Below are 27,069 nucleotides of genomic sequence, written 5' to 3' on the forward strand. Positions count from 1 at the left end.
TGAATACTTTATGTACCCAGTGTATATACTGCTGATCGGTCCTTAGAAAAGGTCAATATCAAAATCGGTGACAGTCATCTCCCCAGCGATCGGCTGTTTGCAGCTCCCGCTGTGGCCGGATGTGCACAGTGTATGGAATAGTGGAATGCGGAACACCACGGCGCCGTACACTGTGTAGTGGCCACACACAGGTACTGCAGCTCAGTTCCCAATCACTTCAATAGGAGCCGAGCTGCAGTTCCTGAGAATGACCTCTACACATAGAGTCAAATGATGGTCACTCACTGATCTGATACTGATAGGCTATCCTAGGGGCGCAGTCAGGCGGCCGTATAAATCAAACGCAGTGCACGGACTGGCTGGCGACTCTCCCGACCCATGCGTGACAGCTTCCTGTATTTCTATCATGTTTGGGCCATGTCCGTGCACTGCATTCTAACCTCGGTCCGATTTATACGGCCGTCTGACTGCAGATTTGTGAATCCTCACAGTGCGCACAGTCAGGATTCTCCGATGCCGGGAGCGATTTGCATTCTTCTGGCCACATTCCGACTAGACATGTCCATTCTTCTGGCCACATTCCAACTAGACATGTCCATTCTTCTGGCCACATTCCGACTAGACATGTCCATTCTTCTGGCCACATTCCGACTAGACATGTCCATTCTTCTGGCCACATTCCGACTAGACATGTCCATTCTTCTGGCCACATTCCGACTAGACATGTCCATTCTTCTGGCCACATTCCGACTAGACATGTCCATTCTTCTGGCCACATTCCGACTAGACATGTCCATTCTTCTGGCCACATTCCGACTAGACATGTCCATTCTTCCGGCCACATTCCAACTAGACATGTCCATTCTTCCGGCCACATTCCGACTAGACATGTCCATTCTTCCGGCCACATTCCGACTAGACATGTCCATTCTTCTGGCCACATTCCGACTAGACATGTCCATTCTTCTGGCCACATTCTGACTAGACATGTCCATTCTTCTGGCCACATTCCGACTAGACATGTCCATTCTTCTGGCCTCATTCCGACTAGACATGTCCATTCTTCTGGCCACATTCCCACCACATGTCCATTCTTCTGGCCACATTCCCACTAGACATGTCCATTCTTCTGGCCACATTCCGACTAGACATGTCCATTCTTCTGGCCACATTCCAACTAGACATGTCCATTCTTCTGGCCTCATTCCGACTAGACATGTCCATTCTTCTGGCCACATTCAGACTACACATGTCCATTCTTCTGGCCACATTCCCACTAGACATGTCCATTCTTCTGGCCACATTCCGACTAGACATGTCCATTCTTCTGGCCACATTCCGACTAGACATGTCCATTCTTCTGGCCACATTCCGACTAGACATGTCCATTCTTCTGGCCACATTCCCACTAGACATGTCCATTCTTCTGGCCACATTCCCACTAGACATGTCCATTCTTCTGGCCACGTTCCGACTAGACATGTCCATTCTTCTGGCCACATTCCCACTAGACATGTCCATTCTTCTGGCCACATTCCCACTAGACATGTCCATTCTTCTGGCCACGTTCCGACTAGACATGTCCATTCTTCTGGCCACATTCCGACTAGACATGTCCATTTTTCTGGCCACATTCCGACATGTCCGGCCTAACTCAATTCACTTGTACTGAAAGAGGCCACACATGACTATTCAGTAAGTGACCACATGTATGAAAGTCGCACAATAGTGATTGCCTGGGAGTCGCACGATCCCGAGCACACCGCGTCCTGCTGCCTCAGCTGCTTCTCCTCCTCCTGCTCCTGCTCCTCCTCCCGCACGCAGGTGCGCTCCTCCCCGGCTCCCGCTGCTGACCTCACCGCCCCACCTTCCTGCTCCTCCCGCAGCCGCCGCCGGTGCCACAAGTTCTGCCGCTGCTGGTGACAGTTGTCCCGGCCCGGAGCTGGCACCGAGACCCCGCACAGCCGCAGCCATGTCCCGGGACCCGGAGGCCGTGGCCAGAATCACCGAGAACACCTACAAGGTGAGGCGGACCACTCTCCTCCTCCACTGCTGCGTGTCTGCTCAGGACCTGCTGGGAGTTGTAGTTCCCAATCTCAGACAAAACGCTATGCGGCTTGGTCAGGACACGCTGGGAGTTGTAGTTCATGCACACTTACCTTGACTTCCTGGGAGTTGTAGTTCTCCTGAGAAAGCATTTTGGAACATAAGCCGTATGGTTTAGCTGGGACTTGTAGTTTCTCTGCTGACGGGATTTAGTTTCTGGTGCTTGTAGCTCCCCTGTTTTTGTAGTCTGGGCATGATGGTGCTTGTAGTTCCTCTGGGCTTGGATTTGTTTTCAGGTTGGCTCTGAGCGTGCTGCCCTATGACTTATTACTCTAGGCAGGGGATGCTGGTTCTTGTAGTTCCTCTGCTGCTTTGCCTTGTTACCAGATTCTCTCAGTCTTTAGTCTAGAAATGATGGTGCTTGTAGTTCCCCTGCTGCTTTGCCTTATGTTGCCATATTGTCAGTCTTTAGTCTAGAAATGATGGTGCTTGTAGTTCCACCTGTGCTCCGGTATCTTCTTTCATGGTAATAATTTCAGTTGTGTTTGCTGAGACTTGTAGTACTTTCTAATTCTGAGTTTGTCTAGGCAGGGCATGCTGGTTCTTGTAGTTTCTGGGATTTGTAATATTTCTCTAGGACATATTTATGGCTGCTGCTCTAATGCTGAGAGTTGTAGTCCTACATGCTAATTCCGCCTATTGTCCCTATGGTCAGAGTTCCTCCATTGTTGCTGATACTTGTAGTCCTATATTATGTCAGTGTGTGAATGGTGACTTTCTATTGGCCAGAGGTGTGCTGATGCTTGTAGTTCCACTAGAGATCTACTTTAGAAACTAGCAAAACATGTGGGAGAACATTGCTGTCTGTATTTGGGGTATGCTGGATCTTGTAGTTCCTCACAAGACAGTAAATGCCTAGATTATATACACTAGTTACTTTGCATATGTCTGCAGTTTGTGGCTGTCGGGATGATGGGAGTTGTAGTGCCCAGCGCATGAAGAACTTTAGTTCCAGACCCCTGGTAAACACCATCCGAGGAGGGAGATCGATAATGTTATAGGAGCCAGGTGGGCAGAATGTGGGGTGTTAGTAGGTGGCGCCACTCTGAGTGTTGGCGCAGTAATGTAGAATTCGATGAAATTCCTTTTTATTGCTAGAAGATTGCAAGGGTTCTGGGAGCCGGACCCGTGATGATCCGCTCATCTCCTGGGGTTCTGGGAGCCGGACCCGTGATGATCCGCTCATCTCCTGGGGTTCTGGGAGCCGGACCCGTGATGATCCGCTCATCTCCTGGGGTTCTGGGAGCCGGACCTGTGATGATCCGCTCATCTCCTGGGGTTCTGGGAGCCGGACCTGTGATGATCCGCTCATCTCCTGGGGTTCTGGGAGCCGGACCTGTGATGATCTGCTCATCTCCTGGCGTTCGAGGAGCTGGACCTGTAGTGATCCGCTCATCTCCTGAGGTTCTAGGAGCTGGACCTGTAATGATCTGCTCATCTCCTGGGTTGTAGGTTTCGGACCTGTGATGATCCGCTCATCTCCAGGGTTCTAGCTTTCGGACCTGTGATGATCCGCTCATCTCCAGGGTTCTAGCTTTCGAACCTGTGATGATCCGCTCATCTCCAGGGTTCTAGCTTTCGGACCTGTGATGATCCACTCATCTCCAGGGTCCTAGGTTTCGGACCTGTGATGATCCGCTCATCTCCAGGGTTCTAGGTTTCGGACCTGTGATGATCCGCTCATCTCCAGGGTTCTAGGTTTTGGACCTGTGATGATCCGCTCATCTCCAGGGTTCTAGGTTTTGGACCTGTGATGACCCGCTCATCTCCTGGGGTTCTGGGAGCCAGGCTTGTGATGATCCACTCATCTCCAGGATTCTAGGTTTTGGACCTGTGATGATCTGCTCATCTCCAGGGTTCTAGGTTTCGGACCTGTGGTGATCCGCTCATCTCCAGGGTTCTAGGTTTTGGACCTGTGATGAATCCGTTCATCTCCAGGGTTCTAGGTTTCGGACCTGTGATGAATCCGTTCATCTCCAGGGTTCTAGGTTTCGGACCTGTGATGATCCGCTCATCTCCAGGGTTCTAGGTTTTGGACCTGTGATGATCCACTCATCTGGGGTTCTGGCCGCTGGGCCTGTGATGAACTTCTGATCTCCTGGGGTTCTAAGTTTCGGACCCGTGGTGATCGGCTGGCCTGTCTGTTGCACTGCTCCTATGTGTTACGTGTGATCTGTGATCAGTTTTTATTGATTGATACAATGTTGCTATTTACCCTGGAGCTAATTGAGGGCGACTCACTAATTCACCTTGTTGTCAGTGATCATCGGTTCCAGGATGAGCGATTGTTTACACCATCACACTACACACGATGAGTCACATATTATAACTGAGGCTTAAATGGATTCTCCAGGATTTTAAGTAAATGTAGCCAGCAGCGGGAAGGGTAAAAAACAAAAATAAATAATAATAAAAAAAAAATCCCCCCCCATTCAATCCCTGCAGCTCCAGCAGCAACGCTCCTCTGGGCGTCAGGTGATCGATGTGTCCTACCATGACATTCATTCATATGACTGCTGCAGCCAATCACTCAGCATGAGTGCTCAGACTAGTGATTGGCTGCAGGGGTCATGTGATGTCATCGCTGCCTGGAAGTAAACAGAGACCAGCTGTGGCCTTTGGAATATGTGCACATTGCCCTTTATTTGCCCGTTTCGCTCTGTGCCCGGCTGCCGGCCCTGACTTTAGATCAGCAGAAGCCGCGGGACAATAAAGGAAATGATATAAAGATTCCTGGGATTACGACCGATGTCACCGACAACCTGGATGTGAAAGCTGTAAAAACTATACATTTTACAACGCTGTGAATCATTATCTTTTTGCAATAATTTCCAGTGCATTCAGTTTGACAATTTTGCTTTTAATTCCTGTTTTGAAGATCTCTGCTCGCTGTCATAGAACGAGAAAAGTACAAAAAAAAAAAAAAAAAAAAAAAAAAAAAGAAACTTTGTATTTTCCCGAAAATTGATTCAAACCTGTGGCTAAAATTTTGTTTGAGTCTGTTCATACCTGCATTGGATCCTATATTGTGGAGTAGGTGTGTTATGCCAAGTGGGTGTGGCTCACAGGGTAATAATGCAGAGCAGCATAAGACACGCCCTCAGAGAATCCGGCGAGCCATGCCCCCTTGGCAAAGACCATAAAAATTAGCAAAGCTGGTCACTTTTGACCTGGTGACGGGTCCTTTTTTCTGTTAAGGTGGGCTGACGCCATTGCAGGGGGCTGCACCGCCTCCTCCTCCTGTATACAGCTATTGCCGGCCATTTTGACCTGTTGGACAGGGATCCCCGTTCTTCCGCTAGGAGAAGCTATCAGAAGTGGAACTCTCATCTTTATACACGGCAGAAGTGTCTGAAGTTGGAAAACTTTCTAATTCTAAGGATTACGCCTGGTAACATATGCCCTTGAAAATAAAATAGTCTACGTATTTGGCCCAGATCTATCGGCTTAATGGTAAACACGTTTACAAAGTGTTTTTTACCCTTTAACCTATAAAGCCGGGAAAATATGCGGGGATTATAGTCGTGGCATCCAATGCTCAGAGTAGATCGGCCATGTGTTCAAAGGGTCTTGGAAATATGGTCAGACTGGATCCCAGTGTCAGCCCTTATCCATAGGACAGGGAATAACTTCCCGATTGCTGGGTGTATGACCGCTGCTTGGGACCCCCACCAATCCCGAGAATGGGAGCTCTTGAATGGAGCGGTGTTTGACTGTGCTCACTGCCGCGCCATTCATTCTCTATGGGACTTGCGTAGATTGCAGCGTTTGGCTGGTCCTTTGGTGCTCTCTATTTGGTCCTTTGGCGCCCTCTGTTTGTCCCTTTTGGCGCCCTCTGTTTGTCCCTTTTGGCGCCCTCTGTTTGGCCCTTTTGGCGTCCTCTGTTTGGCCCTTTTGGCGCCCTCTGTTTTGGCCCTTTTGGCGCCCTCTGTTTTGGCCCTTTTGGCGCCCTCTGTTTTGGCCCTTTTGGCGCCCTCTGTTTTGGCCCTTTTGGCACCCTCTGTTTTGGCCCTTTTGGCGCCCTCTGTTTTGGCCCTTTTGGCGCCCTCTGTTTTGGCCCTTTTGGCGCCCTCTGTTTTGGCCCCTTTGGCGCTCTCTGTTTTGGCCCCTTTGGCGCTCTCTGTTTTGGCCCCTTTGGCGCCCTCTGTTTTGGCCCCTTTGGCGCCCTCTGTTTTGGCCCCTTTGGCGCCCTCTGTTTTGGCCCCTTTGGCGCCCTCTGTTTTGGCCCCTTTGGCGCCCTCTGTTTTGGCCCTTTGGTGCTCTCTGTTTTGGCCCTTTGGCGCTCTGTGCGGCCAGGCCTTTATTCAAGAGCCCTGGTTCTCAGGATCGGTGGGGTCCCAGCTGTTGATCCCCCAGCGATTTCCTATTCTATGGATAGCGGATAACTTCCAAACTTAATACAACCCCTTTTAAAAGAGCTTGTCCCATTTGGAGAACCCCCTTCTGATATTATTTTACCCCCCGGTCGTGTTTTTGTCATCAGCTCTTTGTGGTCAGACCTCTATTCTTCCACTGCAATGTGCAACCTGCTGTCTGCCTTATCGGCCTTTATTTACACTGGTTGTTCCTGGGCAAAGTCGCCTTGGAGTATTAAGGCCCCGTCTCACTTAGCGATTTACCAACGATCACGACCAGCGATATGACCTGGCCGTGATCGTTGGTAAGTCGCTGTGTGGTCGCTGGGGAGCTGTCACACAGACCGCTCTCCCCAGCGACCAACGATCAGGGGAACGAGTTCGGCATCGTTGAAACTGTCTTCAACGATGCCGAAGTCCCCCTGCAGCACCCGGGTAACCAGGGTAAACATCGGGTTACTAAGCGCAGGGCCGCGCTTAGTAACCCGATGTTTACCCTGGTTACCAAAAAAACAAACAGTACATACTCGCCTTTCGGTGTCCAGGTCCCTTGCCGTCTGCTTCCTGCTCTGACTGACTGAGCCGCCGTACACTGAGAGCAGAGCGCAGCGGTGACGTCACTGCTGTGCTCTCACTTCTCACTGTACGGCCGGCAGTCAGTGAGAGCAGGAAGCAGACGGCAAGGGACCTGACGGACATCAGAAGGCGAGTATGTATTGTTTGTTTTTTTTTACATTTACGCTGGTAACCAGGGTAAACATCGGGTTACTAAGCGCGGCCCTGCGCTTAGTAACCCGATGTTTACCCTGGTTACCAGTGAAGACATCGCTGGATCGGTGTCACACACACCGATTCAGCAATGTCAGCGGGACCTCAACGACCGAAAAAAGGTCCAGGCCATTCCGACACGACCAGCGATCTCGCAGCAGGGGCCTGATCGCTGGTACGTGTCACACATAGCGAGATCGCTACTGAGGTCGCTGTTGCGTCACAAAACTTGTGACTCAGCAGCGATCTCGCTAGCGATCTCGCTATGTGAGACGGGGCCTTTAGTCTGATAGTCGGGACTTGCTGAATCATCTAAAGGTACCTTCACACGAAACGACATCGCTAGCGATCCGTGACGTTGCAGCGTCCTCGCTAGCGATATCGTTTCGTTTGACACGCAGCAGCGATCAGAATCCTGCTGTGATGTCGCTGGTCGCTGAATAAAGTCCAGAACTTTATTTGGTCGTCCGATCGCTGTGTATCGTTGTGTTTGACACCAAAAGCAACGATACCAGCGATATTTTACACTGGTAACCAGGGTAAACATCGGGTAACTAAGCGCAGGGCCGCGCTTAGTAACCCGATGTTTACCCTGGTTACCAGCGTAAAAGTAAAAAAAACAAACAGTACATACTCACATGCGTCCTCCAGCGTCTGCTTCATCACACTGACTGAGCTCCGGTCCCTAAAGTGAAAGTGAAAGCACAGCGGTGACGTCACCGCTGTGCTGTTAGGGCCGGAGCTCAGTCAGTGTCAGGAAGCAGACGCTGGGGGCGCGCAGGTGAGTATGTACTGTTTGTTTTTTTTACTTTTACGCTGGTAACCAGGGTAAACATCGGGTCACTAAGCGCGGCCCTGCGCTTAGCAACCCGATGTTTACCCTGGTTACCCGGGGACCTCGGCATCGTTGGTCGCTGGAGAGTGGTCTGTGTGACAGCTCTCCAGCGATCAAACAGCGACGCTGCAGCGATCGGCATCGTTGTCGCTATCGCTGCAGCGTCGCTCCGTGTGAAGGTACCTTAAGGGTGCTGTGCAGAGGATGCCCCTTAGCTGCCGGCTAATCCCACACCCCCATCCCCATGTGCATGTCCACTCTGCTCGGCCAAGCATGGACTGCTGCCGGCACTGCTGATCTGGCATGTTGAAGTTCTAGATGCGTGACCCTTCTTATTGCCGTATTATGGAGACACTTCTTTGTAATGTGCCATGCAGTGAAGCATGTCACGATATGTATGAGATTGAAGGCCAAAGAAAATCCAGTATTTGTGGCCCCTTAGACTTCCAAGGGTGTCCTCTTACGGATCTGAACAGCTTACCGTAATGTTCTCAAAGGCATCTGTCACCAGGTTTTTGCTGCCCCATCGGAGAGCAGCATGTCCTGATTTCTGCAATGTGTCACTTACTTGTTGCCGCAGTTTTCATTAAATCGCTGTACTCTCTGCTGCAGATCTAGCGGTTCTCTGAATGCTGAGCTCTGTCTAACCCCCCCACACCTCTGATTGGCAGCTTTCTGCCTAGGCACAGTGCACACAGAAAGCTGGGAGTGATGTGGTGGGGGCGCGGTTGTTCTGATTTGTTCCAATATGGTGTCTGGTGACAACTGAAACTGCGATGGAAGGTCCCAATGGAGCCCCCAACACAGATGTTAGCTTGGCCTTAAGCCGCCATACACATTCGATAGCTGTCGCCCATGGCCAATCGTTTGGCCAGCCGCTATCTCCCCCGACTCTCCCATACACAGAAATACTCACTCAGCCAAGGAAGCCCCCATAATCTTGTCCTACACAAAGCCTCCTATCTAGGTGTGACCCATCTTGCCATTCATCCTGATCCCCCTGGTTCACGAAGTGCAAACATTCGAGAGGTACCTTTGTATATTTTGGGCTACTTCTGCAGCTTTGTGACCTAGTCTAGGCCTCAATGTATACATGGCCATGATGGCTTGTGTGAAGCTATAATGAGACGTGTATAGAAGTCTATGGACCCTACTGTTGTTCCTCATGGCTCCTGCGTCCTAGAACATTGTGATATGTCCCATTCGATACTTTATTATAGCAAAATAGAATTGAAAATCCTTATTCCCTTTTGCAATTTTGTTAAATCCCTGCAAAAAAATCTTTGCATGGCCACGTCATGTGAATGTTCCCTTAGGGCATGCAATAAATGCAATTTAATGATGCATAATTGAGAATCACCAGTGGAAACCGCAAATGTGTTCCGTGCAGAGCGTTAGGATGGAGGGAGGATTCCCTCGTAAATATACAATAGACCGTTTTATTGGAGTTTCCCTTTAATGATGGCTTTTCAGCACTGATTGGTGTAAATGAGTCTTCCTTCACATGATTCATGGATTGCCGCTGTCCATAATGTCAGTGTTTATGTAGATCATGGCCTCTCCATGGACGGCGCTACATGTCCAGTTACTTTGTGCAATTGTATTGTTATCCCCAATGATCAGGAATGAAGGTATGGCAATTTCTGCAATGAAATGCCGTCTATTTCTCCAGCTTTCTTAGAGCATCGGAGCGTCAAAGCTGTAAAATATCTGAATTTTATGATATTGGTATAAAATCCTGAGAATGGAGTTGATGCTCCATAGGGTTGTCCCAGGATTTAGAGCGTTATTCCCATCTCCTAGGATGGGGGATCCCACTGATCCTGAGAATTAAGGACTGACAGTGAAGTCTTCCTTGACCCATGGAGCCCTGGCCACCAGGTTATCCTGCAGCTGGCCCCGTTCACTTTATTGGACCATGCTGTAGTTCTCCTATAAGCGACTGATTGGGGATCCGCTGTATAAGGAAAACAATAGAAGGGTAAGCAGCGCTACATGCCCTTCATTCCCCCAGATCGGTGGGGTTACTAAGTCGGTAAACCAAACCTCCGACTCCTCAATTTCCATAGCTCCGACTCCCCCAAAATGAGCTTCGACTCCTGCCAGGCCTGTGGAGTCGGTAAGCCAAACCTCTGACTCTTCAATTTCCTTGACTCCGACTCCACTAAAAGGAGCTCCGACTCCTGCCAGGGCTGTGGAGTCAGTAAGCCAAACCTCTGACTCCTCAATTTCCATGACACCGACTCCAACTCTACCAAAGTGGGCTCCGACTCCACAACTCCCGACTCCACAGCCCTGGTTCCTAGAGGTCAGATCCTTGCTGAACATAGTGATGGCATATCATAGCAAGCATAGCGGTCCGACACCCAGCATCCCCACTGATTAGCCATTTCCGGCACTGGCGGCAGACTGGTATAAACTGTCTGTGGAGCCGTGTACTGAGTAGCGATTGTTCTTGGGTACTGAAGATCATATCCTATAATCTTCAATGGGAGCTGGGCTGCAGCCTGAGAAGGGCCACTACACCGTTACGGAGAGGTGCTGTTCTAGCCAGGGCTGTGGGGTCGTTAAGCCAAACCTCCAACTCCTCAATTTCCCTGACTACAACTCCGCAGCAGATTCATCTCCGCTAACAGCCCAGATCCTTAGATCGGGAACAGTGCAGATATTTATAGGACACTTCATAACTTTCCCAAATTATGAAAAATTTACAGCACATCCAGGATCGTACTACATTACCCAATTTATTATATATGTTCGGAGTCTGCCCATTTTATACCGACTCTGACTCCACAGCCCTGGTTCTAGCTTTGCACATTGTTTACATATGGTCAATGCCAGGTGTCCGATCCCCATCAGTCTGATATTGATGACCTATCCAAAGGTTTTGTATATCTAACCAATGAACAACCCTTTCAAAAGTCAAAAATGACCGTTCGAATCATCAAAACAGTTGAGTAGTTAAAAAAAAAAAATTCTGCTTAGATGTTTCCATCTTGGAAAGTTAGGTGGTAGCCGTCATGGCCAACTTTACCACTCGGACAGGGGTTGCCACCTGTATTTCCTAGACTTCTGGGATACGAAGTGACCTAGTCGCGCAAGACGAGATATATTTGTGTAATCAAAGTAAAAAGATCTGCCTCATGGGCTGGACACCACCGGTGGACGTCCATGGAGAGCACCACTGAAATGGACGACCTAGGACGCCTTGTTTTTCAGCAGAGAACCCAGCGCTTGGACCTCTGTCTCTCACAGCTTTGTAGCCATAAAACCTGATCTGTGGTTAAACCCTCCTAATCGCCTGACACAAGAAGCCGACTCTTACCAGCGACAGAGTATTCCGGGATTTCCCTGTGTATTAGGGTGGGTTCCATCTTCTGATCCAGACCATACTGCAAGCATTATACACATGGTGTTTGCCGCCCGGAGGCGATGAGTTATTTTGACTTTGCCTCTAATTATGGGGAAGCGTTGACTAATGTGGCTTTTCTTTATGTGGCAGTCTGTTGGTTTAAGACCTGGAAAGAGACTTTGGAAAAAAAAGGTCTTGTGTGCTATAATAAAGCCTGGATATTACTGTACAGTGGCGTGCAAACTAATACTGCCATTCAGAAGAATTCATATATACCACTTCTACAGGTCCTTCTCAAAAAATTAGCATATAGTGTTAAATTTCATTATTTACCATAATGTAATGATTACAATTAAACTTTCATATATTATAGATTCATTATCCACCAACTGAAATTTGTCAGGTCTTTTATTGTTTTAATACTGATGATTTTGGCCTACAGCTCCTGATAACCCAAAAAACCTGTCTCAATAAATTAGCATATTTCAACCGTCCAATCAAATAAAAGTGTTTTTTAATAACAAACAAAAAAACCATCAAATAATAATGTTCATTTATGCACTCAATACTTGGTCGGGAATCCTTTGGCAGAAATGACTGCTTCAATGCGGCGTGGCATGGAGGCAATCAGCCTGTGACACTGCTGAGATGTTATGGAGGCCCAGGATGCTTCAATAGCGGCCTTAAGCTCATCCAGAGTGTTGGGTCTGGCGTCTCTCAACTTTCTCTTCACAATATCCCACAGATTCTCTATGGGGTTCAGGTCAGGAGAGTTGGCAGGCCAATTGAGCACAGTAATACCATGGTCAGTAAACCATTTACCAGTGGTTTTGGCACTGTGAGCATGTGCCAGGAAGCATGAAGTGCTCCAAAATCTCCTGATAGCTAGCTGCATTGACCCTGCCCTTGATGAAACACAGTGGACCAGCACCAGCAGCTGACATGGCACCCCACACCATCACTGACTGGGTACTTGACACTGGACTTCAGGCATTTTGGCATTTCCTTCTCCCCAGTCTTCCTCCAGACTCTGGCACCTTGATTTCCGAATGACATGCAAAATTTGCTTTCATCAGAAAAAAGTACTTGGGACCACTTAGCAACAGTCCAGTGCTGCTTCTCTGTAGCCCAGGTCAGGCGCTTCTGCCGCTGTTTATGGTTCAAAAGTGGCTTTACCTGGGGAATGCGGCACCTGTAGCCCATTTCCTGCACACGCCTGTGCACGGTGGCTCTGGATGTTTCCACACCAGACTCAGTCCACTGCTTCCTCAGGTTCCCCAAGGTCTGGAATCGGTCCTTCTCCACAATCTTCCTCAGGTTCCGGTCACCTCTTCTCGTTGTACAGCGTTTTCTGCCACATTGTTTCCTTCCAACAGACTTACCATTGAGGTGCCTTGATACAGCACTCTGGGAACAGCCTATTTGTTGAGAAATTTCTTTCTGGGTCTTACCCTCTTGCTTGAGGGTGTCAATGATGGCCTCCTTGACATCTGTCAGGTCGCTAGTCTTACCCATGATGGGGGTTTTGAGTAATGAACCAGGCAGGGAGTTTTTAAAAGCCTCAGGTATCTTTTGCATGTGTTTAGAGTTAATTTGTTGATTCAGAAGATTAGGGTAATAGGTCGTTTAGAGAACCTTTTCTTGATATGCTAATTTATTGAGACAGGTTTTTTGGGTTATCAGGAGTTGTAGGCCAAAATCATCAGTATTAAAACAATAAAAGACCTGACAAATTTCAGTTGGTGGATAATGAATCTATAATATATGAAAGTTTAATTGTAATCATTACATTATGGTAAATAATGAAATTTAACACTATATGCTAATTTTTTGAGAAGGACCTGTATATGTGGAGAAAGCATTTAGGCTGCCTTGCACATGGCTGGAGGCTGGGTTCACATTGCGTTAATGTGTGCACGCTAACGGACAGCGTTGCACGGCGAAAATGTCGCAATTAACGCCGTGCAACGGGTCCGTTAGCGTGCCCATTGACAGCAATGTAAATTTCTCCTGCAGCGCATCACTAGCGCGTGCCTTTTTCGGCTCGCGCTAGTGATGTGCCGTTCTTCTGTGACGCGCCTCGGACGCTGCTTGCAGCGTCCGCGGCGCGCCCGAGGTCCGTTCCTCGCTAGTGCAGATCGGGGATCTGCGCTAGCGGGGACACCGAACGCGGACCCTAGGGAAGCATTGCGTTAGCGCAACCCGCTAGCGCTATGCGCTAAACGGATTGCCCTAACGCAATGTGAACCTAGCCTTATGTAGATTAATCTTCTAAAATTCTACCCTACTTTGTGGACTTCATACAGTCCATTGGAGCCTGTACAACAGTCTACAGAGGTCATGTGGCTCCAAAATGGCGAGCTGTACCGCCTCCATGCTCCGCCCTAGTGACTCCAGGCACCGCCCCACTGACTCGTGCCGCTTGATTGTTGGTTGGGATACACTGGCAGCATTGGTTGATCTGTGGTTGTCTGTTTGTCCTGCAAACCCTAACTTCTTAGTAATGTCCGCACTACTGTATAGAGCTGGCATGTCAGCATTCTGGAGGCATCTACTGGTACTTTTTTTGTTCTTTTTAAAAAAAATTCTCAATTTAAAGATCATGGGGTCATTTTTTTTTTAATTCCCAGATTTATATACTCTGTAAATTGGCCAAAAAGGTCTTAATTATAGTGGCTTTAGGTGGCATATTTAGTGGTCCAACCAAAGGAGACTATATGTCAATAGTATGGGTGACCTGACTTCTAACAGTGGGTCACAGAGAAGATCCGTCTCATCATCCATGGTGACGGACAAGTACCAAAAGTATTACCAAGTCCTTTTTACTGCATATTTACTGTGATCATGACAATGATTCGTGTCCTGGCCGTTCAGACTTGTCGTAGGAACGTTGGGTCAAATCACCACCAATTCCATTGTCGAGTCAAGGTCCCTAGGTGGAACTGGTCTGACATGTAATACATATGGGTGGGCTCCCGACTATGCCCTGATATAATGTCAGGAATGAAGGGTCCACCATGTAAAATTTCACCTAACTCCCCATCTATATGAGTAGCTTTAGGGTTAAGCAGCTCTCATGAGAAGCGAATGGGACATATGGGAACGGACCTGTTTCCCTATTGTTAGGTATAGGTGTGTCTCAGAAGTTGCAGGAAGGGCTCCTTCCACCATGGGCCGTCTCTGATCAGCCTCGCTTCGGTATACCTGTACATTCAGTCATCTGTTGTGACATTGCAGCCAGGTAATAGTTTTTTGCTGTCCAACCTGAGGCACACCTTCACTTTCTGCTGAAGACGTGTCCGCCCTTCTCCTCGCCTTTCTTCTTTCTTTACCTCATCATGATTCATCCAGCTATATAAAAAAAAAATCTGATCATTTTGTCAATATACTTTGGTTGTGTAAACTTAAAGTGAACTTGCCAATGTTGTACATTATCTGTGGACGGCACGGAATAGTGGAGAAGATGAGCTGATTGGTACGTAGGCTTGTTGGACAGATTCAGCAGAAGTCCTCATCCAGATGTATCAATGTTGGACATTATCCGTGGACGGCTCGGAATAGTGGAGAAGATGAGTGGAATGATACGTAAGCTTGTTGGACAGATTCAGCAGAAGTCCTCATCCAGACGTGGCAATGTTGGACATTATCCGTGGACGGCTCGGAATAGTGGAGAAGATGAGCTGATTGGTACGTAGGCTTGTTGGACAGATTCAGCAGAAGTCCTCATCCAGATGTATCAATGTTGGACATTATCCGTGGACGGCTCGGAATAGTGGAAAAGATGAGTGTAATGATACGTAAGCTTGTTGGACAGATTCAGCAGAAGTCCTCATCCAGACGTATCAATGTTGGACATTATCCGTGCATGGCTCGGAATAGTGGAGAAGATGAGTGGAATGATACGTAGGCTTGTTGGACAGATTCAGCAGAAGTCCTCATCCAGACGTATCAATGTTGGACATTATCCATGGATGGCACGGAATAGCAGAAAAGATGAGTGTAATGATACGTAAGCTTGTTGGACAGATTCAGCAGAAGTCCTCATCCAGACGTGGCAATGTTGGACATTATCCGTGGACGGCTCGGAATAGTGGAGAAGATGAGCAAAATGATGCATAGGCTTGTTGGACAGATTCAGCAGAAGTCCTCATCCAGACGTATCAATGTTGGACATTATCCGTGCACGGCTCGGAATAGTGGAGAAGATGAGTGGAATGATACGTAGGCTTGTTGGACAGATTCAGCAGAAGTCCTCATCCAGACGTATCAATGTTGGACATTATCCATGGATGGCACGGAATAGCAGAAAAGATGAGTGTAATGATACGTAAGCTTGTTGGACAGATTCAGCAGAAGTCCTCATCCAGACGTGGCAATGTTGGACATTATCCGTGGACGGCTCGGAATAGTGGAGAAGATGAGCAAAATGATGCAAGGCTTGTTGGACAGATTCAGCAGAAGTCCGCATCCAGATGTGTCAATGTTGGACATTATCCGTGGACGGCTCGGAATAGTGGAGGAGATGAGAGGAACGATGCGTAGGCATGTTGGACAGATTCAGCAGAAGTCCGCATCCAGACGTCCATACGGATACATAGAACGCGTGTTTGTGGTCCTCTATGAGTAGTCCACGTGTTCGTTTTTTATTTCTTCAGACCAAGTCCATACAGAAGAGTGGAGACTTGTTGGATATTGATCCAAGTGTTGGATCCAACTTGCCAATGCAAGTCTATAGTTCCTTGAAAAACTTGGTCAGCACTCTGATGCCATCCATGTACTGTCCGTTTTTCATGGACTTCCATATGAGAATCTTGAGAAACCTTCATCTTCCTTCAAGAAAAACGAACGGTAAAAACCTAACTCTGACATTCTGACCAAAAACACTGATGAAACTCGAATCGTTTTTTTGCCTACGAGAAAAATCGCCGGCGTGTGAATGAGCCCTGACTTGCATCTTATTGATCAGAATCAATGGTGTTTACATGAGCATGAGTCCAGTGGGTGGTCCTACTAGTAGATTGACAGCTGTCAATCATTGCATAGGACCGCCCATTGGACTCCTATTCATACGCGCACCAGGGAGGTCAATGAATAAAATGCAAATTGTACTATAACATTTCCCACACAAAGGTCGAACAATCTGATCGGCTCCTTTTGCATTAGAACATCCCGCCTGCAGATCAGAAACCATTTTCAACGTGGCTGATTCCCCTTTTAAGGATGCTTTAAGCTTAAAGTGGTTGTCTGCCCAAAACAAAAGATCAGGAGTATAATAAGAAATAATACTTGCCTTTCCTGTCCCCCAAATGATCTAATTCAAACGCTTCTTGGGTCCCCCACTGTTTTTTGTACTTTCGGCTTTACCTGGGTCATAAAAAGGGGTATTTCTTTCTCCAAGATGCTATCCCTATATGTAGTAGGTGTAATATCATACTAGTAAATGTCTCCAATTAGAAATATAGTATAGTTCTTCTGATTAGCTATGTCTTTCCTCATGTGCAGGCCATTGCAGTAGCCTAAGTATACATGGCTACGACCACTAGCAACTAGCTGTCATTATATGAGTTGGTCCTAACCATGGATTCCTATGAGGAAAAGTGACATAGCTAATCAGAAGAACTTGTACATGAAACGTCCTGAGGAGCGATGACTTCAGTGGGTTCTGTGGATTTTACATCAAGTGGATCCCTCCGATATATTTTGACTATAACGCTTCTTATAACGCTAGTGTCTTGGACACTACTTTTAAAAAGTCATTATCCGGTGATAAGGATGCCGTATGTCATGGCGGGTCGGTCGCCGAGTAAACAGATGTAACATGCTGAGTCTGATGCAAGGTTTTCTGTCAGCCGGAACCAGAAATGCCGGTATCGCTACCCACCCTTTTTCATCATGTGACATCACCAAATTTCTCCAGCGTACGTTGTCACCCCCCGGGCTATATTCATTGTTGCTAGGCAACAAACTAAACCTTTTTCTGTCTCAGAAGTGGCGTCACTGATTCTAAGCGTTTTTTGCCCTTTGGTCTCCTATGTAATATGTATTTAGTTTCCGGTCACGGGTCCGTTCCGTTTTTCCAATTCTCTGTTCCGTCAGTTTTGAAAATGGAGGCATTAATTACATTTACTACAATTAATTACAATCCAGATTATAGCTATGCTTGGATGAACAAGCAGCTGGGCCCCCGTGTGATAAGCCCATCATCAGGGGCCCCTTGTAGTCCAAAGCGTACAACCCCTTTAATTTCTATTGTGTTACACAAAAGAAACCATTTTGTTTCTCATGGCAACCAATCACGGTGCAGCTTTCATTTTACTAGAGCGGTTTAAAAAATGAAAGCTGCGCTGTGATTGGTCATTATGGACAACAGACAGTCTGATAAATGAGGCCCAAGTGTGTTCGCAACTGCAGACACTGGGGGTCCTAGATTTCTTAAAGATACATTACATGTGCAAAAGTATGTGCCCCTCCTCATTCCACCTATAGGAGGTTTTATGACCTCCCATTCCAGACCCTTAGTCATTAATATGGAGTTGCTGCTACAACAGCCTCCATTGTTCTGAGGAGAATTTCAGAGGTGTTGGTGGAGTCTTTGCCCATTCATCCAAATGGACATTTGTGAGGCGTAACTGATGCTGGAGGACAGGGCCGGGATCACAATCTCTGTTTTAGTTCATCCCAAATGTGTTGGATGGGGTCAGGGCTCAGGGGCAAGCCCACCATCTCCCCCCGCCATGCCTTTATGGACCTTGCGTTGTGCCATAGGCAAAGTCATGGGAAACAGAAAAAAGCCTTCACCAAACTGTTCACGCAGAGGTGGAAGCTACAAATGTCCCAAATGTCTCAGTATGGGGCTAAGGGCCTGAGGCCGACCCCTGAAAAAACAAGCCCATAGCATTATACATCCTCCACCAAAAGTTTACAGTGGGCACAATGCTGTCAGGCGGGTAACTATCTCATGGCATTTGCCAAACCCAGACTTGTTCACTAGATGCCAGATCAGAGAAGTGTGATCCATCACTCCACAGAAGTGATTTCCACATCTCCAAAGTCTAGTGACTCTGACGTGCATCATTGTGCTTGGTGATGTAAGGCTGCTGCTCTGACGTGAAGCTCCAGGCGGGGGCACAGTGTGATGTTAATACCAGGGGAGGCCTGTACTCTGCAGTTATGGAGTCAGCAGAGCGTTGGTGACTTTTCTGTACTCCGCTCCTCAGCACTCAGCCCCCGCTCTGTAACATTACGGGGTCTCCACTTTGTGGCCGAGTTGCTGCAGTTTCTTCCACGTCTCAATAATATCACTCACAGGTGATGGGGGAAGAAATGTCAGGAACAGACTTGTTAGACTGATGGCTCCTATTACAGGACCGCGCTGGTATCACTGAGCTCTGTACCACCAGCCATTCTGTCACAGGTTAGTAGAGGCAGACGGCATGGTGGGGGCTGGATGTTATACCCCAAGGGTGAGGGGGTGAGATGTAATACCCCAAGGCCGAGGGGTTTGGATGTTATAGCCCAAGGACAAAGAGGCCAGATGTAATACTCCAAGGACAAGGGGTTGGATGTTATACCCCAAGGCTGAGGGGTTCGAATGATATACAACAAGGGCGAGGGGCCCGGATGTTATACATCGGGGGCAAGGGAGGCTGGAGGCTGTACACCAGGGGGGTTGAGGGTGCCAGAGGTTATACACCCTGGGGGGTGAACAAGCCGACGCTTATATACCCAGTGGGCGAGGGGGCTGGTGGTTATACACCAGGGGGGATGAGGGCTCAAGAGATTATACACTCCTGGGGTTGGTGAAGGGCCGAAGGTTATAGACCCCGTGGGCGAGGGGGCTGGAGTTATACACCAGGGAGGTTGAGGATGCCAGAGGTTATACACCCTGGGGGTGAGAGGGTCGAAGGTTATATACCCAATAGGCGAGGGGGCTGGAGGTTATATACCAGGGGGGATGAGGGCACAGGAGATTATACACCCCGGGGGTTGGTGAGGGGGCCGAAGGTTATATACCCCGTGGGCGAGGGAGCTGGAGGTTATACACCAGGGGGGTTGAGGATGCCTGAGGTTATACACCCTGGGGGTGAGAGGGCCGAAGGTTATATACCCAGTGGGTGAGGGGGCTGGAGTTATACACCAGGGGGTTGAGGATGCCTGAGGTTATACACCCTGGGGGTGAGAGGGCCGAAGGTTATATACCCAGTGGGTGAGGGGGCTGGAGGTTATACACCAGGGGGTTGAGGATGCCTGAGGTTATACACCCTGGGGGTGAGAGGGCCGAAGGTTATATACCCAGTGGGTGAGGGGGCTGGAGTTATACACCAGGGGGTTGAGGATGCCTGAGGTTATACACCCTGGGGGTGAGAGGGCCGAAGGTTATATACCCAGTGGGTGAGGGGGCTGGAGGTTATACACCAGGGAGGTTGAGGGTGCCCGAGGTTATATACCTTGGGGGGTGAGAGGGCCGAAGGTTATATACCCGGTGGGCGAAGGTGGCCGAAGATTATACAACCGGGGGAGGCGATTGGGTCGGAGGCTATGGGAATAAATGTGGAACCTGAGCTCTGTAATTAAAGGCTGTGTCCTAATATTTTGGCACTGTGGTATAACACCTCGAAAAATGGAGTCTGATCCTGTAATTTTTATTGGACTTCTTAAATAGTGTCATGGACTAGTTGAATGATGGCCGAACGCTATAGCTATGAAATCAAACTAAAAGCTAAACTTATGGCTGGAAATTTCCAGACTTGTCCCTCTCTGATTAGTTCCAGAACACCCCCCTCTTCTCCCTCGGGGGTCACTGCCAAATGTCTTGAAACCAGATTCTGTGAAACACATTTGCAGATTTCTGTTGATCCTTCTGAGGTCATCTTGGAAATCTGGCTCGCTTGAGACGAAAAACAAGTTGTGCTACCTGAACCAAATCTTTCGCAATTTAGAATTGCCGTTCACTTCAGACTTGAATGTTCCCAGAGACCTTTTTTTTTTTTTTTTTTTCTTCTTCTTTTTTTGTTTTTGTATAATAAACAATAAAATGGAATTTCCTTTCTCAGCATTTCCAGAAATTAGAGTCCTAGTCATGGCTCGTGGCATTGAGCTACCTGCAGTGAATCTCCAGGCGTCCGTGCTGCTAACAACCTGCGAGCCCAAAACAAAAAAGAACAAACACATCTATCATTGCCTTGGAAAAAGTACTGGCCCAAAATGAAAAACTTATGCCACTATGTAATATCCATGTTTTTATTTGTGTTATTTGTTGCCTTTTTTGAGACAAATTTTCCAAAATGGCAAACGTCATTCGTGAATTTTTATTGGTCTTTACCTGAGTCTTTAATGTTTTTTTTTGTGAGCAGCATAATGTAGAGACGGAGATCCTGATTCCAGCAATTTGTCACTTACTGGGCAACTTGCTGTAGTTTTGATGCAATTAAGATTTATAGATTTATCTCTGCTGAACTAGTAAACCTAGAACCAAAAGAATCTCAATAGGATATGGGCAAGATCACTACTGTGAAAATACATAAAAGTACACAATGACTACCAGTAAAAGATAAATGCCCAAAAAGAACCAAAAATGAGAAAAAAAGCGGGGTATTAATGCAAATATGTAATTTTATTGCACACATAAATGTACAGACACAAGGTGCATGATGAGGTGAGACAACCAAAGACTGTCGGCAGTATGGAAACAATGTGCCAACTAAGAGAAAAATGAAAGAACTGTGTGGTCACCGGTGTAGCAGCACTTGGCGCAATGGAAATATATGCGCCACAATACCGCACCAATCTGATAAGGATGCAGAGCAATATAAATAATGGCTGTGGTGAAAAATAGCTAGCAATGGAATCTTAGGAGCATGCTGGACACCAAAATTAACGGAACTAATACCACAAGTGAAAACGAGATATATGAATCGTCCACCATGAACAGCCAAAAAGATAGTTACGTCATATTACCTTCAGACATGGTGCGGATGATGTGCTGGAACGCCGGTAAACCACACAGAGGCCTCGACGCGCGTTTCACCGTCAGGAGGCGAACTAGTAAACCTGTAGTCCTCCATATTCCTGAGTTCTGTATAACCCCGCCTTTACCATTGATTGGAAATTTTCTGCCTATACACAGTGCACACAGAGAACTGCCAATCAGTGATGTGGGCGGGGTTATACAGAGCTCCAGAGAGCAGAGAAAACAGAGATTTTATCGAAACTACAGCAAGTCCCCCAGTAAGTGACACATCGCTGGAATCAGGTTCTCTGTCCCTACATTATGCTAGTCTCAGATGGGTGAGTAAAAATCCGCTGAGACTCTCTTTTTAAGCTTTTTTGGAATGGGTCCGCTCCAAAACACACCTGAAAAATTGCTCAGGAAATGCTTAAGACTCTTCCTAGTCATTTCTATTATAAAACCCCTTAGTTCTTCACATTTTCAGGCTTTTAAATGTTTTTTAATCACTTCAGATTTCCAAAACCCTAAGCAGTTTACAAGAAGTGACCGGCCATTCTCTGGACATTTTCCTCTAAGTCAATTGGAAGGATATTTAAAAAAAAACAACAAAAAAAACCTTTTAAGATTCCTTTTTGTAAGCATTTTAAGGTCACAAAATGACCTTTATTTCTCTGACTAATGTAATTTTTTTTTTAAAATTTGAAGATCATTTATCGAAAACTCCAAAGAAAAACATTAAGGAAATTCTTCAGCGGTAAAAAAAAAAAGCCAATTCAACCTGAAACTCATGGTTTTGCCTACCTGAAAAAAAAACCTCATGTGAAAAAACTGTAAATTGCACCTCATTACGGGAATCGGAGCCGACAATGACAGCTCGACTATACTTTCCATGCGGATGGCTATCCCAATATCTATGGCCACCATTACAAAGAGTCGACACTTGGTTTTCTTAGTTCTGTCATTAATCATTTCTTAAACATTGACTCCATTTCTCATCTTTTATCTTAATCTTATTTCCTCAGTGATTTCTTAAGGTACCTTCACACGAAATGACTTTACAACGAGAACGACAACGATCCGTGACGTTGCAGCGTCCTGGATAGCGATATCGTTGTGTTTGACACGCAGCAGCGATCTGGATCCTGCTGTGATATCGCTGGTCGGAGCTAGAAGTCCAGAACTTTATTTGGTCGTCAGATCGGCGTGTATCGTCGTGTGTGACAGCAAAAGCAACGATGCCAGCAATGTTAAACATGGAGCTAACGACCTGTGAGAACGATAAGTGCGTCACCGCTACGTCACAGGATCGCTCCTGCGTCGTTCTGGAGCTGCTGTGTTTGACATCTCTACAGCGATGTAAACAGCGACGCTGCAGCGATCAGATCGTTGTCGTTCTCGTTGTAGAGTCGTTTCGTGTGAAGGTACCTTAAATCAGCGCGGTGTGGGATAGTAGATAAGAATCGGCTGTACGGCACGTATTGGCTAATACTCCTGATGAAGTGAGGTGGAGATGACAAATGTCTTATAACTGGCAGATATACAGAAATTGCTTAAAGGGGTTGTAGCAAGTTTTTCAGTTATCCTTTATCAGTAGGATATCTCTTCCAGAGAAAACTGAATGCTATACTCGGCTGTCTTCGACAGTCACACAGTGAATAAATGGAATGGAGGTGAGCATGCTCGACCGTTACTCCGTTTAGACAGGGCTTTGCAGAGACCTCTTTTAGGGATTGCTGGAGTAGGTTTGGGAGCTCTTTTAGGGATTGCTGGAGCAGGTTTGGGCCCTCTTCTAGGGATTGCTGGAGCAGGTTTGGGCCCTCTTCTAGGGATTGCTGGAGCAGGTTTGGGACCTCTTCTAGGGATTGCTGGAGCAGGTGTGGGAACTCTTCTAGGGATTGCTGAAGCAGGTTTGGGCCCTCTTCTAGGGATTGCTGGAGCAGGTTTGGGCCCTCTTCTAGGGATTGCTGGAGCAGGTTTGGGCCCTCTTCTAGGGATTGCTGGAGCAGGTTTGGGCCCTCTTCTAGGGATTGCTGGAGCAGGTTTGGGCCCTCTTCTAGGGATTGCTGGAGCAGGTTTGGGCCCTCTTCTAGGGAGTGCTGGAGCAGGTTTGGGCCCTCTTCTAGGGATTGCTGGAGCAGGTTTGGGACCTCTTCTAGGGATTGCTGGAGCAGGTGTGGGAACTCTTCTAGGGAGTGCTGGAGCAGGTTTGGGCTCTCTTCTAGGGAGTGCTGGAGCAGGTTTGGGCCCTCTTCTAGGGATCAATCACAAGGGATCTCGGGATCAATTTGTAGAAGGTAATCTGTCACCAGGTATTTCCTGCTCTATCTAAGAGTAGTGCAATGCCGGGGCAGAGACCCTGATTCTATTGATGTCACTTACTGAGATGCTTGCTGCTGTTCCGATAAAATCACTTTGATTTCCTTCAGATTTAGCAGTTCTCTGAATACTGAGCTCTGTTTATAGGTTGGGGCGAAGTTACAAGGAGCTCCTAAATATGGAGGACTACGTGACAGCAGGTTTACTAGTCCTCTAGTAATATTTGATTTAACTTTATCAGTACTACAGCAAAAAGCCCAGTAAGTGATACATCGCTGGAATCAGGGTCCCTGTCTTCTACTTAACGCTCTTCTCTGATTAGGAGTCCAAAACCTACTCACAGATTTCCTTAAAAACCATTGTGTGCAGCTCCGTATATCAGGCGTAGTTTGAAGACTGTTAATTGTAAGGACAATCTGGAGTAGCCACAATCCATACAGTAGTACCCTATGGTAATCGGCCAGAGATTTAAGCAACCCCTTCAATGATGAGGTGTGTCATTGGGGAATCATTTTCTTATGTATGACCTGAATCGTTTACATGCACTGACCATTAGGCTATGTTCACACGTTGCGTTTTTGCTGCTTTTTTTTTTCTGCAGGTAAAACCTGCTCCTGGCAGTAAAGAAGCTGCTTACAAAATGCAGATTTTGCTGTTGCGCTTTTGCTGTTGCTTTTTTTACTGCCGCTTTTTTTACTGCTTGGAACATTGTTGCCAAATTATAAGGACCCCATGCAGTGTTAAGCCCACCAGTAATACCATGCGGACTGTGTGCTGCCAAACAGTAGTTATGAAATTAGGAACCTGGAATCAAGTGTCATACATGGCGCCATGTACATTGTGAGGACACTAGTGCGAATAATACAGTGCTGACCCTGGTGAGAAGAGTCCATCTTTGGATGCCGAGGCCATAATGAACAAGTATATGTATGAACCCGTCATTTTGATGCCAGCCTCCTAGGACCTCTCGTAAGACAATAGGAGAGGAGAGGTCCTCTTACAGAAAGCATAGACTGCCATATGATTGCTTATTCCACGGCTCTCGCACTACAATAAAAGCCGTCTCGTTTTACCCCGTGGGCTCCTTTGAAGAGGAAGTCTGAGAGATCCCATTTTACTATTTTGCAAATATGTTGCATTCATGATGTCGGGCATTGAATGTATTTGCATTCGGAGAATTTTCGGCTTGTGATGGTGAAGTCTCGGTGCAAAAATCTTCAGCCGTTCCTACTTCAATTTGTGTGATCCTTTGACTATGATAGAGAATGAGCACACAAATTTATGGAGGGGATGAGAGGGAAGAACTGTTGGCCAAAGAGCTTTCAACGAAGCTGGAAAATCGGGAATTCAAGACCACCGTTTAAGATTTATGACTTTTTTTATGCATTTTTTTGGCACGGGTTTTGTAGCGCCAAAAACACAATATTTTGCTACACACACATTTTTTTTTTTTTTTAATTATTAAAATCGCACCAAAACCACTCTGGAAAAAAAGTTTCGAAAAATGCAACTACAATGTGTTTGTTCTTCCAAAATCGCAACCAAGAATATATACCGGTATGTTAGAGGCAGTTGTTAGATGTGGATTTTTCAGCCAGAAAAATTCATGATAAAAAAAAAGTTATGGTAATTGTGAACATACCCTTGCACAGAAATCCTGGAGTATGTACACACTTCGTTTCTTAAACCCAGGTGGACCCCATAAGTTTTCCAAGCAGTGGATGCTTTAGGAATCTTTTTGCTTAAAAAAAACTGTAGCAAAACTCTCTAAATGAAGTTTGGGACGTCTTAATGACATCTTTCAGAAACCTGAAGCAGTTAAGACATTCAAAAGCCGAACATGTGCACGGCGAGTCGTCTTTACATAGAAATGCATGTGTTCATTTCTTTTTCATATTCCGCCTGAAAAAGTCGTAGAGTAAATAGTTTTTCAAAGCGTTTTTGGAGTCTTTTAACTATGTTTTTGGAGAGGAAACTGATCAGAACCTCCCCAAGTTTTTATTTAAGGAGGATTTGAAGAGCGTCATCTCGTTTATTTTGATTCAAGGTCTTCTCAAAATACTCCATGTGCACTTAGCCACTGAGCAGAAACTTGGCGGAACATTTTCAGATCTCAAAACTACTAAAAAAAAAGCTTTGAGTTTCAGCTCTGAAAACATGGTAAAATAGTCTAATAAGGTCTTTAAAATAGGTTTTTGAAACAGGACAGCCCCTTTTCAAGTAAAAAACTATAAATACGATATATATATATATATATATATATATATATATATATATATATATATATATACATATATACATATATACATACATACATACATACATACATACATACATACATACATATATATGTATATATATATATATATATATATATATACACATACACACACATACACACACACACACACACACACACACACACACACACACACACACACACACACACACACACACACATTTTGTTTTTGTCTTAGTTTTCCATAAGTCGGCCATTTGTGAACAGCTGTCCTGTATGTATGTTGCTATATATACACACTGCTGTATAACACCTGCCCATATGTTTGTTTTTCCTATAGAAATATTGGTGCGCTACTGAGCGATGCTCTTGGGTCTCGCTGAACAGACTGCAGGCTGTGTGCCGATAGCGGTTTGAAAAGTGCAGTTGACTTTCCTCACTGCTTCTACCCTTCTTTCACAGTAATGCGGCATTCTGTATGTTTAACCCCATGACCCTACATATACATCATGTGTGAGTGTGAAAGAGCATTTTGTATCAGCGCCTTTAGCTTTTCGGGTAATATGATGCATAAGGGTCCAAGAATGTTAATGGTCACAAGTTGGGAGTTCCAGAAAGTTAAGCTAAAAATAATCTGAGGCTTTAGTCATGTCGGTCTTTTTTTTTATTTTTTATTATTATTTCCAAAAATGTTGTCACATCGGTCTGTGGGCTGTTAGGCTGCAATACCAAACACGACCTGTACACAGGTATGACGCCGTTTGTATAAATAAGTAAGCAGTCTTGTTTTTTTTCTAAGGCTGGCGCTACACACTGACTTTGGGTCACATTAGCCTATAATCTCGGTGTACCGCGGGTGGATTGGGTTGCGACCACGACAAACAAGTCTGGAAACAAATCCAATGCAGCAGTGGCACAGAGCAATCCTTGGCAATGTGTGTCATCTTAATCCCGGGCAACTCCGAAATGGACAGGTTAGGTTACTTTTAGTTTAGGTCTAAATCCCAGGAAACCAGGTAATGGCTGAGCTTAAAATTTGTGGGTTTATCTATAGACGTTTCTGGAAATTCATGTGGTTTGGCGCTAATGATGTTGACTATCGTCGCGCAAAAAGACTCATTGGACCACGTCTGTAGTCCACCGTACATG

At 46.5% G+C, this 27,069-nt stretch overlaps 1 protein-coding gene across 2 annotated transcripts in view; it reads left to right on the top strand.

Annotated features, from left to right (window-relative positions):
- The first annotated feature begins 1,743 nt into the window (after positions 1-1,743).
- The window catches only part of BAIAP2L1 (BAR/IMD domain containing adaptor protein 2 like 1), an 85,068-nt gene continuing 59,742 nt past the window's right edge, over positions 1,744-27,069 (top strand). The window contains exon 1 of one of the 2 annotated variants that reach the window (XM_077274911.1): positions 1,744-2,023. In XM_077274911.1, coding sequence (XP_077131026.1) covers positions 1,973-2,023 — 51 coding nt within the window. In that variant the 5' untranslated portion in view covers positions 1,744-1,972. The remainder of the gene's footprint in view (positions 2,024-27,069) is intronic. The other variant, XM_077274912.1, reaches the window with a different exon arrangement.

Source organism: Ranitomeya variabilis, chromosome 7 (assembly GCF_051348905.1).
Source record: "Ranitomeya variabilis isolate aRanVar5 chromosome 7, aRanVar5.hap1, whole genome shotgun sequence".
Lineage (NCBI taxonomy): Eukaryota > Metazoa > Chordata > Amphibia > Anura > Dendrobatidae > Ranitomeya > Ranitomeya variabilis.